This window comes from Carassius gibelio, chromosome B14 (genome assembly GCF_023724105.1).
Source record: "Carassius gibelio isolate Cgi1373 ecotype wild population from Czech Republic chromosome B14, carGib1.2-hapl.c, whole genome shotgun sequence".
NCBI classification, from domain to species: Eukaryota; Metazoa; Chordata; class Actinopteri; order Cypriniformes; family Cyprinidae; genus Carassius; species Carassius gibelio.
In genome coordinates, this window is record NC_068409.1 from 25885126 (window position 1) to 25902563 (window position 17438).

Consider the following 17438-nt stretch of genomic DNA (forward strand, 5'->3'; position numbering starts at 1 on the left):
CCTGGTTTCTCTCAATGAGGTGAAATGAGTACAGAGGCAGACTGGGGTCTTTCTATACTGCAGTAGTATTGAAGCTGACTGAGAAACAGTGACGTGGGGGAACTGTGAAAAGCTTATGAAACCACATGCATGCATTCAGTGCCTGTCAGGAAATGTTTACGCTTGACAAGTGGATCCATAGGTCTGTGAAGAGCAGCAATGCATGAATTTCAGAGGCGACTGCTTTCGGTGGGATTGTGGAGACTTACAATTACACTGTTCATACCTTCTGTGGATTTGATTCTGACAGATAATACTGTCTTGCACTAACAAGCGTAATGCCAGGCTGCCTTGAAGGGGAAGTCATTTTATTTATTCTACTTTATTTTATTTTTTTATTGTTATCCTCCAGGCAAACTTTGACATTTGTACACACAACACGTAAAGTATTTTCAAAGGCCTCTTCACACCAGGGCAAACAAATTGGATCAACTTATCGGTTAACCTTCAAGATAGAAAGAATAATACCCAGCCACATGTTGAATTAAAAAATATGTAATTAAAAAAAGTATAAGGTGGAAAAAAGCCATCCTCAACAGATTATTATTTCTTGTTTTTTATTCCACCTCCCACCCGTCAAATGATAGAGTGATCCTTTAAAAGCCTCCCCAGCCAGACTAACAACTACAACACTGGTCTCAAGGCCACAGATCTCCATCAGAGAAGGCAAACATGGCCACACAACCTCAGGGAGTCATAAGAGGCCATGTGCCCAGCAGTGTATCACTGATAGTATCTCAGCTCTGCCATTAACTTATATAAATAAATAAATACTTTTATTCAGCAAAGATGCGCAAAAGTGAAATACTTAAAAATATTTACATTTCAAATAAATGCTGTATTCGCTTTGAAATTTCTGTTCATTAGAGAGTCCTGGAAAAAGAAAAAAACATTGCTGTACAAATATTTAGTAGCACAAATCAGTGATAAATAAATATAATAATAATAATTATTATTTTTATTATAATTATCATAGAATTACAACAAAAATAATACAAAAATACATTTGAAATAAATACATGCATTTAATAAATAAGCAAACCTTTTTGCCCTTTGCATATTCAATTTAAAATGTAAACAGTGTATTTTCAAATTAGTATAAATTAATATTAGTCAATGTATTATAAATGTAAATTACTTTACAATGAACAGTGTATGTATGAATAAACATTAAATGCTGTAATATATATTATGATATCTATCCCATTTAATTAATGCTAACAAATAAACCTTATTCTAGAGTGTTACTAATAGTTTCTTATTTGCTTTAGAGATGCACCCTGGGAAAGGTCAGTGGGAGTTTTTGCAGTAAAACTCCCCACTATCACAAAGATAGACTGTTGTTTTGTTAGGTAATAGATTCTTTCTAGACACTAGAAATGAACCATTTTTTTGGCCATATGCCTCGGGGATCTGTTTTCAGTGCAGAATGAAAGTTTGGGGGTTTAAATGCAATTGGTCAAACCAGCCCTTAAACCAACCATTTTTTCTCGTAGCTCATTGGCTGAGGGCCTGATTTCAGAGGGCATGGATGTAAACCCCTCTGTGGCCAGTTAACAGCCCTGAGGAATGACTCTTCCCACACTCTGTGTGCTCTTGAGCTGCCTAGCTAGAAATTAAAGACATGGTTGGGTTTTGGTACTGTAATACCACAGCTTAGAACTACAAGCCATTCATGTTCACACAGCTGAGACCGTCTCTAAAACATGATGTATTTCCCTCGCTCATTATTTTGCCACTTCCTCTTTGTTAAATTCAGGTGATACGGATTCTCACAAATGACCTTCCGATAAGGCGTAATGCCAGTACGATCCATAGTGTGTTCCGTCTTTCATAGATGCCTGTTTTCATTTCACACAAATGTGATTGTGCGAATTTAATATGAGAGATAACCTATTATCGGCTTCGCACGCTGCATCGTCATAATATAGGAGAAAGCTGTTAGTGCCGCTCTGCCAGCTTACCGTATGAATATGCGTGCTAAGTGAGCTCCAAACCAATAAAAGAGGCCATGCTTGAGCAAGTCCCGCTTCGAACACGACAAAAAAAAACACTATCGGAAATTAAGTGGAGGTTACAGTATTGCTTTGTCGTTTGCGCTAAATCCATTGGATACTTCATGATATGAGTGTATTTGCTCACAGATTGCTTCACTTTGTGTTTCCCACAACCACAGAGGTTACCGTAAACAAAAGTTTTCTGACATGAGGAGGAGAATAGGGCTTGGCAATCCTCTTGAGCTCTTATCCAAGTCCAGCTGTTAGTTTCTCAGTCTCAGTGTGTCTCTCACTCATAATGAAACTGTTAGAGAGCCGGTTGTTATTGGGTCAGGCTGTGACCTTTCTAGCCTCTTCTCCACTTAGTCTCCACAGGCTACCAGGAGAACCCAGGGTGAGAATCGGGAGTGTATTATCGACCCTTGCACCTGGTCATGCTTTGAAAGTCTCTCAGGCATATCACATCGTCCTTAGAAGGAATCAAGCTTTACCTGCCATCCCATCACAATTATCATTAGTGCTAACCTCCCCCTTTTCCCTTGTTATGGTTAAAGATGATGATAATTGCATGGATGGGAGAGCACGGCCCTCTGCCCCAGCTGTTTTTTGGTGCTGTTCACCTTAGACAGCTTTGACTGAGCTCCCCAGCACTGTGAAGGTCACGACGGTAAGTTGTTATGGGAAAGATGCCTCCTAATAACCTGACATCAGAAATCTCTCAGAGAGGTTGAATTATACTCATTCAGACAAGCTTCCCTTGTATTTATGGCCCACAGACTCTTTTGACATCAACAAACTCTCGGGTACTTGAGTTAAAACAACTTGAATCACTTCACAAATGATACAAATGAAAAGCTCCAGACGGTAATTTTCCAAAGCACATCATCTAAATGCACTCACCTGTTCCGCCGCAAAATCTCCACCCCAGATTTAGAGCATTTATTAAACATCCTCGTTATGCCGTGCTCCGATTCAATTTGTGTGCGTTATTTCCTTATTGATTGGCCTTATCCGATCAATACAGGTTCACTTGGATGAAAGAAAAAGAACCAGTTTCAGGTTTGTCCCTAAAGGATTTCTTTTTCTGAGAGTGTGAGCATGCATTTGAGAGGCTAGATGGTGGGAACGCTGTGGTCGGCTTATATCCAGGCAATAAATTGGTTGCAGGGTTGAGAAAGAGACCTCTCTTTAACCTAAGTCACTGGCAGAAATAGTCACAGCTGTAATTTTCCAATAAAATAATGTTTTTAAACCTCAGTTGTGTGTTTGAGAAATAAGAAAATCACTATATTGTCCTTGCTTTTCTCTTCTTTTACATACATACTCTTTGTACAGTATATTTACTTTACTTTCTACCTTCCTTTTTCATTTAATTTCTCTCACTGACTTTCAAAAACTATTCTTAAACTTTGTGTGAGTGTGTATATGTGTTTCTACTTTTGGGACAAGATGAGAGTGTGTGTAATGACGACAGAAACTTTGTTTTCCACTGAACTTTCCTGTTTACCATACTCTAATTGTGGAAGTATTTTTCACCCAGGCCTGATTTAATTCCTGAAAAGAATCTGTCTCATATTGATTGGCATTGTTCAAGTTTGGACAGTCAGTTTTGCGGAGGTAGATGAGTCCAGACAGATTGCGCGTTCCGACAACGCTCTTCCCAGCGGACAGTCAGACTCCACATTGTCTGCTTCGTCTGATGCGTTGCCGGGACATTGAACACATTTTAAGAGGACCTGTCATCAGTGTTTTCAGTCCTCCACTCACCATCTCGAGCTTTATGCCTCCGTGACTGCTCTTGGGTGAATCATTTCGGTCCGGAAGTGAACATGTGGTAGTGTTTAGCTTGCTAATGCTCAAGGCTTTGGCTGCCTGGGGGGAGATATCACATGGAGAGCTCCCAGCAGAAGGATTCAAGTCCAGTAAACAATCTCTACGCCCAAATGTGAAGAACTTTGGAAATGAGGAGCTCCCATGGGATGCCCTCTGTCCAAAAATCACAGAAAGGGCTTGTGTGAACTTGAGTGTGTTTTTCTGTTGCCGTTTTTTTTATTGCTTTTCTTATCGTAAGTTCTATTATTGCTATTGCATTTCACCTCTCATGGCCGCCAAGAGCTATTCTCTCATCCCTACATATAACATTGTCTGTGGACTCAACACACATGTATGTGATTACGTTGGCAGGAGCAATCTTGTACTGCTAATGTTTTACTAACATTTTGAAAACAACCTTCCCCCCGAATACCTCTCGACTTTGTGTTTTCCTTCTAATGGATCGCATTACTGAAGCATCACTCTGAAATACTGCTGTTTTTATTGCGCCGAAACACCCCGAACATAATCAGTCCTTCACGGTCAGTTTATAACAAAAACCACCTGGCTTTTTTTTTCTTCGTCAATAGCTGGCCCATTTATTCAATTATTTATTACATTTTCTTGTATTCATTCATGTTATTTATGTCCTCCATGTATTCAACGTGTCTTGAATTGACTTTAATTTCTTTGTATAAATGTGGTTCTCCATAAAATCTTAACGAGCCATCTGTATTTGTTTCACTATACACAGCCTGTTTCCTTGTAAGTTAACTTGTAAGCTGTGAGGGGCCAGTTTATTTAGTTACTGTATTTAACACAAAACTACCTAAAAGGTTTTATCTACATCTGAATAAAACTTTATTTCTCTAACACTTCATTATGGTGTTTTAGGGAAGCACTTAATGTAGATCTTTGTTTCTTTTTGTCATTCAACAGTGGTGATGATTGTATTTTAATCCTTTAAACTGTTGGCTACTAAGCACAACCAAAAATTTAAATGTGTCATCATTTGCATCATTTTATTTCTTCTGTGGAATAAAAATTATGCATTTTAAAGAATTAAAGGACTGTTTTTCTATAGAATCAAAGACAGGACCCATAAAAAAAAACAAATGAACATAAAGGCATGGTTGGATATGTTTGGTGTGGAAGAATTGGACTAGTCCTGACCTCAACTCCGTCAGATTGTTTTGGGATGAACTGGATTGGAGATTTGCAAGCCATGCCTTCTCATCCAATATTTGTGGCTGGCCTCACAAATGCTTTATTGAATAAACAGTTTTGACACAAATCACAGCTCATCAAATGGAGGAGCAGTTTTAGCCTCTTGGAGAGGTGGTGAACACGTCCTGCTTTGTGAGTCTTTTGCTTGTGTCAATACTCTAAGCATATTCTAGAGGGGTAGATCAAGAGGCTTAGCTCATTTGGCTGTTACAAATTTGTGTCTTGTTTTCCTTGCATGCATTTTTTTTTTTTGGGCAGAAGTCCTGTTCCCATCATCAGTGATGGACAGTGGGTGGAAATGTAGCCCATCGTAAACTAATGTTTTGTATTAGAAATTCTTATTTGTTATTATTATTATTCAGTTCTGCAAGATCCCACTTCCTGTAACACTACAAAGAGTTGCAAGCCAGCAGATAAGAACCTCTGACATCAACACGTAGGGTAGAGTGTAACTGAATCAGCAAGCCTGCTGCAGACAAAAAACAAAGCCTCCCAAACTGCCCTTTTCCACCGTAAGTGGATGGTAGCGATGGGCTGAGTTGTGCCTGTTTCTCATTTATCCAGCACCGCTCCGACTGAGGAGGCGCAGGCCTGGCGGGCTGCGGATCTCTAACAGCTGAAGAGCCTGAGGATGTGTTGAGAACATCCTGCTGAGAGCGTGGGCTACCCAGGTGGGAGAGCCAGCTGGTGGAAGGGAGTGACAATGTGCCTAAGGGGGTGGTGGGGGTATCTTGAGCTCCACAATATGGCCGAAAGCTGTTCCTTCACCTGCAGCCCTTCCCCTAAAATATTAAGATCCTTCAGAAGCCCTGTTTCCTAATATTCTATCTGTTTATCTATCTATCTATCAAATGGTGCAAAACCCTGGAATGGACTCACTGTGTCATTGTTTGTGAGACATATTTGAGAGACCGTAAAAGTAAGGAAAGCAGAGAAAAGTCATAAAAAAAGTGAAAGTAAAACTTCCAGCTTCTAAAATACACTATAAATCCATAGCACTGTTATCAGCTTGTGAGGTTTATTTCTGTCATGACAACTCTTGGATGTATTGGCATGGTAATGTACAACAATGAACATGTTAATGTGTTTGGTACTGGCAGAATAGATCTGCTACGCTGCTCCTGCGGCAGAACATGTACCGAAACTTGCTACTGCCGATACATCAACATACTGCAGTGAGCAAGTAAAAAATACTGTTTCTATGCATATACCATATAGGAATAACCCCCATAGTATACATGATCACCCTGTAGCAGATCTATACAGGTGGAGCTTGGCAAGATGAAGGGTTTTTGAAGTGTGCTTCTACTGCTACAGCAAACAATAGCTAAGTATGTGTATGTTGTACCGTGAGCTCACTGGCTACCGATATGGAGAAAACCAGTAAGCTGTGCCATGTTATAATGATGCAATTATGTATCATTAATTGAATTATACCTATTGGACTGCATCATCTAGAGTTTCAATTCAGAACTTTGGATTTAATGAGATATATAATTAATAACTTTTTGGAACAGCAAGAGCTATCACCTGTTAGAAATGCTCACACAAATTAATTACTTGGTATCCATTTGGCCTGAGCACACCTGAGCATCAAAATAAATAAATAAATCAAACTTGCAGAAGATCCAACTCACTGAGCAGACTCCGTAGAGTCACCATCACTTCCAGTCCAAAACCAGCATTCATCAGTACCACAGTGCTATTGACACAACAGCAAAGGGCCTGTAGCCAGCAGCAAATCCACCTGCTTAGGAGATGCTCCTGCTTTGATAGCTCCTTCACATATGCAGATTTCTTGGGAGAGGTTTGTTTGTAAGCGATTTCCTGGGAGACTTCCATCTTGGGCTTAAATAAATAGTGGAGTTGTGATGATTAGCACTGAGGTGTGCTCCTACTCCCACAAGCAATCTGCCAACCGTAGGCTTCTTCTGTCTTTGTTTTCACCTGAGTATTAACCAGAATCTCTCTCTCTCTTTTTCTCGTTCCCTCGGGTGGGTCCCAGAGCTACGGCCTTGATTGCGCTCTAATTTAGTTAGTTGGTAGCTGACTGTGACAATGATTCGGCCGAGGATTTTGCTGACACATTGTGTCACTCTTCAAGCAGACCTCAAAGGGAGCCGGTCCCTCGAATAGTAGTCACACACATACAGAATTAACTTTGGTTTGGGGCTGTTCCGAGCTGCTGTGCCGGCTGCTCCTCAGGATTACAGCAATAACACAGTTATCTCCATGGCTCTGAGCCGTTGACAGAGCAAGCCCTGTGTTTGTCAATAGCTGGCCCACAAAATCTCCCTCCTATACCAAGTGGTGCCACAGTCACAAACCGATGGTCTTTTTAGCACGTCGTCTCTAGTCTATTTCTTTTGCTGTTTTTCTGTCTCACCTTTCTCTCTCTATTCCTTTTCCCTTTTCTCCTACCTCCCTCGATTTTTTATATTTTTTTTTTATATGTCATGCTATAAAAAGGAAGTCTGACATGCATCAGTGTCTTGGTTTAATCGTGACACATCTGCCATGATATAGCGTTTCTCTGTCCTTATGCTTTCCACCCTGGATCTGTTATCGAGGTGCCATATGTATAATTACCTTATATAGAGGAACATATGTCATTTTTATTGCTACAGCGGGAGCTCATAAAAAGTGTGGTCCAAGGCTCAGGAGTCATGCTTTTCATTTTGGTTAGCCGTATGACAAGACCACATCCAAAATAATACAATACATTCTTCTGATACAATTCGTAGTTTTTATTTTTCTAGCGACGTTCGCTTAGGCGGGCACCCACTTTTCCTCAAACGTATGACTTAGAAGAAGTATCTATTTTGGCAGTTCTGTTATCATTCACTCTACCTTGTGTCATTCCAAACTCATGTGACTGACTTTCTTTTGAGGAGCGCAAATTATATTCTGAAGAATTTTCATTTGTTTTGGCCACACAGTGAATGTCGACAGCAGTCAACTTAAAAAATACAAAAAAGACATGAAGGTAGTGTGAAACGAATCGATTATTCGTCTCTGATCACAGAAATATTGGGTTTTTACCTTGTACCAGTAACCAAGCACATAGGAACCAGCCATAGCACCTTAGCAACAGTATAATGAGATAAGAGCCACTCAGTACACCTTACATAACAGCATAAAACTGTGGTATGTTTCTTCTTCCTGTAATCACAGTTTGTACTGTCATTCTGTTTATGCTTGATGTCTGGAATTTGTTAAACCTTTAGCATCTGCAAATGTCTACCCCAAGCCCCTCCACCACCACCAAAAAATGAATTTGCCACCCACCCCCCAAACGGATAATTGATAATTAATGCTACCCTCTGCTTCTGTCTTTTTGCTTTCAGTGAAAAAGGACGTGGAAGAAACAGATGACAGGATGACACAATTCAAGAAAAAAGCAAAAGAGCTGCGAATTCTGGATGCCAAGACAGCCCAGAATCTGTGTAAGTTATCAGCATTCCATATCATCTGTGTCCCCTAACACCCAGCCAAGAGCCTCCAGATCTGTTTTTTGTTCTTCCTTCCAAAGAAGTTACATATGTCTCCAAAGAATTGTCTTTAGAATATATATATATATATATATATTTATTTATTTTTAAGAGAAGTCCTAGGTATTTTTTACTCCATTCTGGAAAAGATGGATCTAAGCAACTTTCTCTGTACTGAAAGCGGTTATCGCTGCTGAATCTATAGCCGCAATGTTGTCAGGCTTTGACTGACACTTTTCCTCTGCTCTCTTGTGTTTGTTTGTTTTCTTGTTCCTACATATCATGTCAGCTTTGAAATTCCTCGTATCCTCTTGAATTGTCAAGCAGCATTCGTCAGTATTTGCTCTTCCTGCAACAGGTTTTGGGGGTGCTGTTTTTTGACAATGGATTCTACCCAATTCCTCTGATATCAGCTGTATCGTAAACACATAGGAGGATAACGGGAAAAAGGACAAAGCATTTTATTTATGTCTGCCTCATCCTTACCTCAGAAAAAAAAAAAAAAAAAAAAACATCCCCCCCAAACCAAGAGTTCTTCCATCTAGGAAATTGATTGTTTTAATTGATTCATTCATTCTTATCCCAACATGTAAATGAAAATCAATGGTCAGTACAATTCTTTTGCTTAAAACACAATTCATTTATTTATCAAAATCAGTTTAATTAAATTTGGCCATTTCTTAGAATTCTACTTTAACATTACCCTGTGGCACTGAGTTTGACTCTCTATTGGACCAAAAGAAACTACCTGCTGATGTCACTATTTGGACTTGAACACATCTTGTTTTGTAGCCCGTATTGATCAGCCTGCCAGACCCTCCTGTCATTTAGTAACTCTGTCTCTCTTCCACTGCCACTTTTTCTCCCGCTCTTGAATCTTCAGGGAGAGGCTATATGTGTGTGTGCATGAATTCATTGTGCTCTCAACAATGCCTGTGACTCTTTGGACTCTGATTGATGAAAGCAGCATGAGAATGCAATTTTATTCTTCGTTGGAAATGTTGGCTTCTTTGTCTTGGAGAAGAGAACACCTTAGATATACAATATCACACTTCATGAAATATTCATAGCAAATGCTAAAATAACCAGCCACCTGAGTATATGTCCTACCCATGCTTGTTTTCATCCTTGCCGGGAGAGTACTTGGATTCCAATTGAATACATCAGTGCAATTTAAATGTGCGAATAGAGTAAGATGAAGATCCAAGTCTGGCTACACGGCTCCTGTTGAAGAACATTTTGCTAAGCCACATTATCCAAATGTTGTTTTAACATGGATAATAAAAAAATATAACTATGTGTGTGTGCTTTCTGACAAGACTTGTGCTTGTACCTCTCTATAATGATTCTTGGGTGATTTCCAGGACATATGCAATTACTAGAGTTTTATACAGGGTTGCTGAATGGCCCATTCATTTCTGGTCCCTAGATATGGCTTGGATAAATTAATACATGGATTTGTTTGTTTGATTGTTTCATATTTATCATAAAAGCATTGTGGGTCCCATTGCTTAGAACAGTATTAGCACACTTTTTTTTTTTTTAACAAAACTGCACAGTGTATTGTAACATTCATATCTTGGAATGAGTTATTGACTGAAAACTAATGCAATATGTAGTGTTAGAATGTATTCAAATCCTTAACACTTACCATGAGCAGTAATAATAGAGATGCTTGTGTCAGTCAATACTAATGCTACAAAAGGGGTGGCATTTTCATGAATCATGTAACATGCTCATATAACATGGAACAAGGGTAGATGATGTCAAGGCCATGTTTGTGTGTGTTTTTCTTTTTTCTTCTCTTCTTTTCTTCTATGATTAGAGCTGGAGCAGATGGAGATGGCCCTAACAGAAAAGATGCACTCACTCACTCACTCACTCATTCACTCACTTTCACATTCTCATTCTCTCATTCTCATCTCTGCTAGTTCTTTACCCTGCCTTTGATGCAACACACACGCATACTGTGCACACACATCACTTCAGGCTTTGGAGTAACTAATGCTAGGACACGAGTGGGAGTGCTGTTACACATTCACTTCAGCCACAAATCTGTCATCTCTCACCGAGAAAGGAGGAAAGCAGAAAGAGATTGTGTAAAAGAATCTTAAATGCCAAACTATTTTATTTATTTTATTTATTTTATTTATTTATTTATTTTATTATTTTTATTTATTTATTTATTTATTTATTTATTTATTTATTTATTTATTTATTTATTTATTTATTTATTATTTTATTTTATTTTATTGGGGCCTCAAAGACAGGGTTGATCCAGGGTTGTAAAAAAGACCCAAGGTACTTGTGCAACTTAATTCCTAACTTAATTGTGCAACTGTTTCCTAGGACAAGAGAGAGTTACTCATACCCCAAGGTATCTGTTGCTGTCTTCCGCTCATGCTGAGAGTACAATCTGTGGGCTGACTGGACAATGCCCACACTTTCATTTTCTGGCAATGAAATTCTAGGAAAACTTGTTGAGTTCCTTGATCCTGGGGGCCTGTGAGCAACCTACACAGACTCACACATGATCCCACACATCACTGTGAGTGTAAAGGGAAGCTGGATATTTGTTCTGCTACTCTGGACCCGGGGCCCGGGTGTGGCTCTTTGCACAGCTGAAACAATAATCCAGATGTGACGAAGAGGCTGTGAATCTCGCGAGTGTCGTTCACGTAGGAGGAACCGAGCAAAGCAGGCAAGAAGTCATGCTCCTCTATTAACACAGAGATACCCAGCATAGCTCTGAGGTCCGTTAGCATGTTTAACAATCCCAGCATTCTGTTTCCTTCCTTGGTCCAACTCCAGAAGAATCACATCAACCCTCGATCAGCATTCTTTTTTTTTTTTTTTTTTTTACGCATGTAGCAGACTGCACTTAAAACAAAATGAGAGTTGCTATAAATTCTGCCTGTGTGTGGAGGCGGTTTAGTATAGATAGCATTTTTATATATGGGGCAGAAGTGCTCTCTTTGCTTAATGCTTGCAATTTGGCGGACTTGCAAGGTATGCTGTGCTGAAAAAAAAAAAAAAAAAAAAAGTGCAAAAATGTGACTAAATCCCCGGGCTGATGAGTACGAGTGGATATGAACGGAAATGAATTATGGGATGCATCTGTCATGGACAAACTTGTTCGAGGAAAAACTCAGGATAATTCACTCACTGTGAATGTGTAAATTATGCTAATGAATCAACAGATGAGGCGAAAGCATTTGCCGTCCAATTAAATTATTTATTTATTTTTTTGCAACAAATATGATAAGTTCTGACTGGGGGTTGTTAAACTCACCACATTCAGTGATTAACCATTTGTTTGTTTATTGGCATGCGGTACTCTTGATGATTGGCTCATAATGCTACTGATGGCTGCTTCATTAGCATATCCCTATAGCCAGGCTGTATTGTGTTGTTAGGCTTGTTTTAAAACCTCGTGGTGTGTTTTGGCACACCGAAGCTACAATAAGAATTTCTTCCTATGCCATTGTGTCCGGTTTTTGCCAGATGAGCCCCCTGCTTTGAAATGCTGCCTGGTCTGCTCTACCTTCATCTAGTAGAATAAAAAAAAAAAGCACAGAACTCTCCTTTCTCTGAAGAAACCAGCATATTGTCACACGCAGATGGCCGACTAATGAATTGCAGAAAATAGAGCATAGTTTCACAGAGACTCGGTCAATCGGCTGGTGGGAATGAGAGTTTATTAAATCATTGTTCATCAGAAGTTGGACCTCATTCACCTGCACACCAGAGAGCTGGATGGTGGGGTGAAGCACAAGGGCCTTTGCGTTCATTGGCTGATGCAGTCCAGAGGAATCTGACCAAATAAATACTTATTTCAGAGAACAGACTATCACGTATCATCTTCAGCAGATCCACTCAGCCATGCATTCCCATCAAACATTCGCTGAAATAGCTTAGAGGTAGGTGGTAAAAAACAAGGGCAACCCCTTCAATCCTTTCTGTACTGTGATAATTTCCCAGAACAAAGTCAGGTTCTGCTCGGCATTGTTTCCAGACACTACTGGAAAACTCTTGACTGTTTTAATCTACATGAATGTTAAGGTAATTTTAACCTCAATGCAGTGACTGCTTCAGACAAGAATGTACAATTATGTTCGGTCCCCCACTGATGCACTATAAGCTATATGCTATAATTACAGACTATTCTTCCCTTTAGAAGCGATGGAGGTTATCAAATTCAGCTGTTGGGTAAATTGCACCTGTGGTTCTCTGCATTTCAACCTGGGTGAAAGTTTAAGATGTGCAGTCATTATCTGGTGATAGGGCCCCAAATCTGAGGTTATTTTAGCTGCTTTTATTGTTGCCAGAAAATTGTGTTTCTCTTTCACTTCCAATTGGCCCAAAGTGGAACAAACACTCAAATAGTGTTTTTACCATCCACCTGAGAATGTATTGACGTTGTCCCATGGTCATTTCTGAGTGAGGTGAACACTATAACTCTCTAAACTACAGGGCCAGAAAATAACTCCTACTTTTTTTCCCTCCCTCACCCCCCTGCCCCCCAACCAAACAGCAATTTTCCTGGGATCATTCCGGCTGCCTTATGAAGAGATTCGGGATATCGTGCTGCAGGTGGATGAGGAGAGGCTAAGTGAAGCACTAATCCAGGTGAGTTGTGTGTGCATAGGCACTTTCACATATAATGCAGCTTGATCCCCCGCTTGAAACATTTATTTTTTAGCTCAGGAACATTCGTATTCCTTGTAGATCTAGAACATGTGGCAAATTAAATTGAATGGGTATGATTTGGAATGACACACACATCTTAATAAAAGGTCTAACAGCTGAAAATGCATATCAGAGCAAAGACCAAGTCCTGAGGTCTAAAGATCTGCCTGTAGAACTTAGAAACATGTTTACGTCAAGTCACACATCTGGGTAAGGGTTCAGAAAATAATCGATCTGGGTTTTATGTCAGATTGGCCAGACTCAATCTTATCAAAGTGAAGACACAAAAACCCACTTGGAATTTGCAAAATAGCACCTGAAGGACCCTTAGACTGCGAAAAACTAGATTCTCTGGTTTGATAAACCTCAGTTCCAAGCATAATTTTTGAAGGATACCAGGCACTGCTCATCACCTGTAGAGTACTATACAAAAAGTAAAGTGTGCTGGTAGCAGCCTCATGCTGTGGGGGTGTTTTTCAGCATCAGGGACTGAGTGACACGTCTGAGAAAAAGAAAAGCTCAGTGCACCAAAATATTGAGATAAAATAAAAATATGCCTTGATAAAAATATAATCCAGAGCATTCAGAGCCACAGAATGGGCAGCAGGTTTACCTTCCAACAGGAAACTGTACAAAAAGAAATGAACCTAAACACAACAAAGGTGACTTATAGACAACTCTGCTAATGTCCTTGAGTGTCCAAGCCAGAATTTGGTCTTGAACCAAATCAAATATTTCTGGAGAAACCTGAAAATATCCAACCTGACAGATAATTTCCAAATGCTGATGTGCAAAGCTTGTTGTATCATACCCAAAGAGACTTGAGGCTGTCAAAGTGCTTCAGCTAAGTAATGAGTTAAGGGTTTGAATACTTACACCATGTACTCATTTCATTATTATTATTATTATTATTATTTATTTATTTATTTATTTATTTATTTATTTATTTATTTATTTATTTATTTATTTTTATTTTGTTTTTTGTAAATGTACAAAGTTGTGACAGTTCTGTACCTCTAGAAATTCTTAGAGGTAAAATATCTTTGAAGTAGATCCCTATTCATATTTTCACACATTTTTTAGGACACCAGGGTGATTCTAAACCTGAAATTGTCCAACATGACTTCCTGTTCTACAAGATTATAAATATGAGAAACACAAAGACCAGATACCCTTAATCATAGTAGTACGCAGCACACTGAATCAATCAGCTCTAACAGAGATGAAGGTGATTGTTTAGAAACACTTGCTGCCCTCACAGAGAAATCTTTTACATTAAACGTCAAACTCAGAGGAATACAGCACTTTCTTCTTTGATGGCACCTACACTAGAGTTTATGCTGACTCACAGAATGCTTTTATTTTAATGGCAAATGTGCTTTGTGAGGATGTGGGGAAAGAATACATGGTTTTGTGAAAGTGACACTGTTACAGTATGTAAACACAGGTTGAGAGCAAATATGATGTCATGAGGTGCTCTGATTAAGTTTTAAAAATTCAGATTTGATGAGTAGCGGCAAACAGGGCAGAAAATTCTAATTTAAAAAAGAAATTCAAGTTAATTGAGTTCAAAGAAAATGTCAAATTTACTCATAATTTACTGATAAATGTAACTATCAAATGTCCCTTCCATAAACGCTGCTTTAGAAACACCCTCACATTATCGTGAACTATTTTATTATTATTATTATTATTATTATTATTATTATTATTATTATTATTATTATTATTATTATTATTATTATTATCAATATTTTGTAATATGCAATTTGATCCAAAGTCTATAAATCCAAAATCTAAACCTGACAGACTCTGTAAGATATCTTAAAATGGACCATGTCTGGATCTTCCATAAAGACAATGATCCAAAACAAACATCAAAATCAACACAAAACTGGGTCACTGAGCACAAAATTAAGTTTCTGTCATGGCTGTCTCAGTTCCCTGACCTGAACCCTGTAGAAAATGAGTGTGGTGAACTGAGGAGAAGAAGCACCAACATGGAGCTGGTATTCTGAAGTATCTGGATAGATTCTGCATGAAGGAATAGGCTGTGATGTCATCAGGTGTTCTCCAAACTCTTCAGGCATTATAGGAGAAAACTCCTAACTGTTGTCTTGAGAAAAGGACGTTGCAACAATTGGGTGCAAATAATTGTGGACACACACACACACACACACACACATCTGTTTTTATCTATTTTATTTATTTATATCTGTTTACATCTATTTTTATTGTTTTGTATTCTACATTTGCACCATCATTCTTATTCTTATTCTTATTCTTATTCTTATTCTTATTCTTATTCTTATTATTTTTTATTATTATTCTTCTTATTATTATTATCATTATTATGTGTTTTATTTTAGTATCTTAGGGCTGCTACAGTTGTGTTACCTGATAGAGTTTTAAAATTAAAAAATATATATATATTAAGGTACAATAAATGTATTATTAATTTCTTTATGTAACTGTTTAATTTAATTCAGAAAATAAAATGAAACAATTACTTGATTAATTTATTTATTTTAGAGGCAGGTTTATTGTTTAGATAATTTGGAGTCATAAAAATATTATTATTTATTCATTCTTTTTATTATTATTATTATAATTATTATTAGTTTAATAGGGATTTAGTTTTTGTTAAAGACAAATCTCAGAATTGTGTGTGTTTGTATGTTTGTGTGTGTGTGTGTTTGTGTTGTGTGTGTGTGTGTGTGTGTGTGTGTGTGTGTGTGTGTGTGTGTGTGTGCGTGCCTGCGTGCCTGTGTGTGTATAAACTTTTGACTGAAACACACCAAACCCCTAAACAGATAAATCTGTTTTTACGAAGGCCAGACATTCATGGGAATTTTCTGAATAGCATTTGTAAAAACGTCCTACGTTTGTCTTTGCTCAGAGATTCGTCATGCTTACAGATGACTGTGTGCATCTGAAAGGCTTCATTAAAGAGACGTCTTTGATGCCAGGCAGTGCTTCGTGTACAATACTCTGTCTGCTTTCATTCACCAGGCCAGTAGAAGCTCCACTTTGACTCTCTCATAATAGCTGCTTTGGGACAGAACTTGGCAAAACTCCTGCCGCCCCACCCTCCCTCCCACTGCCCTTTGTCTTACAGGCAAGATTGATGATCCTTCAGGAAGCTCTTCACGCCCTGACTGTCTCAGTGGTTTTTGTTCATCTAAAACGTGGTAATTGCGAATGGCATGTGTTTCCTGAACTAAAGACACCTCAGCTGTCTGTGAAAGAGTTGATCTCATTTACATTAGACCACCCTTTGCCTCGAACCCACTGGTGGCTTTTTCACCACTGTGAATTAGGTGGATTTGAAAGAGTCAACTCTGCTTCACAACTGACAGCTTGGCGTTTATCTCAGAGACCACTAGGGGGATTTGTGACTTTCATTTTAGCTTTTGCTTCTGAAGTGCTTGGGCTATGTTCAACTGCCGGAATTCATCTGCCACCCCCTGCCCCCCATCTAGATGAGGTATTTTGGTTGTTTTCAGTCTGTATTTTTCTCCTTGCTCTTTTTTTCAAAGCTGGAGAAAGGTAAGGGAGATAAGGAATATTTAGATGTCCTGGTCCACGTTGGCCCTTCTTGGTTGTTACTGGGAGCAGAGATGACCTTTAATTGCCAGGTGGTTTGGGCTGGGTGTGTGGAAGCCTGAACTGAGGTGACAGCCCTGTCGCTCTTTACAGAAGCAGAAGAGCTAAAGTGATGACCTTTTCCCACATTCAGCTGCGCTTTATAGAGGAGATTCATCTGTCAGGTCTGCACACCTCTTTCCCTTGTCTCTATTCTCAGTTTCATCCTTCTTTCTCTCTATCCCTCCCTCTCTCACTCGTCCAAACACGCCCCCTCACATTTATCACCTTCATCGTCCTATCTTCATCCCTGGAACTCACATAACCATGGCATGAGATCCTCATCCTTGAGTGGGAGGTAATGCACAGGTCCAGTTTAATGTCCTTGCACGGTAATGGTAAAGGCTTTTTAGCGGTTCTCTGGCAGGACGGTAATGCCTCAGTCGTGCCGACGGGATGTTGGCAGAGGCTTGTGGGTGAGCTCGCAGCCACAGACAGACGTGCCTCTAAACCACTCAAATAATATGGATAGAGAAAGAGAGGTATTTTTCTTTTTTTTTCCTCCTAGGGTAGGGACATGGTGACTGCTGCTCTACCT

The 17438-nt window shown here is 39.0% G+C and overlaps 1 protein-coding gene across 9 annotated transcripts in view; it reads left to right on the forward strand.

The window, feature by feature from the left end:
- The window catches only part of diaph2 (diaphanous-related formin 2), a 382480-nt gene that overhangs the window by 211619 nt on the left and 153423 nt on the right, over positions 1-17438 (forward strand). For all 9 annotated transcript variants that reach the window (XM_052574739.1, XM_052574746.1, XM_052574744.1 and 6 more), the window contains 2 exons: positions 8423-8521; positions 13101-13195. In XM_052574739.1, the coding sequence (XP_052430699.1) occupies positions 8423-8521; positions 13101-13195 (194 nt within the window). The remainder of the gene's footprint in view (positions 1-8422; positions 8522-13100; positions 13196-17438) is intronic.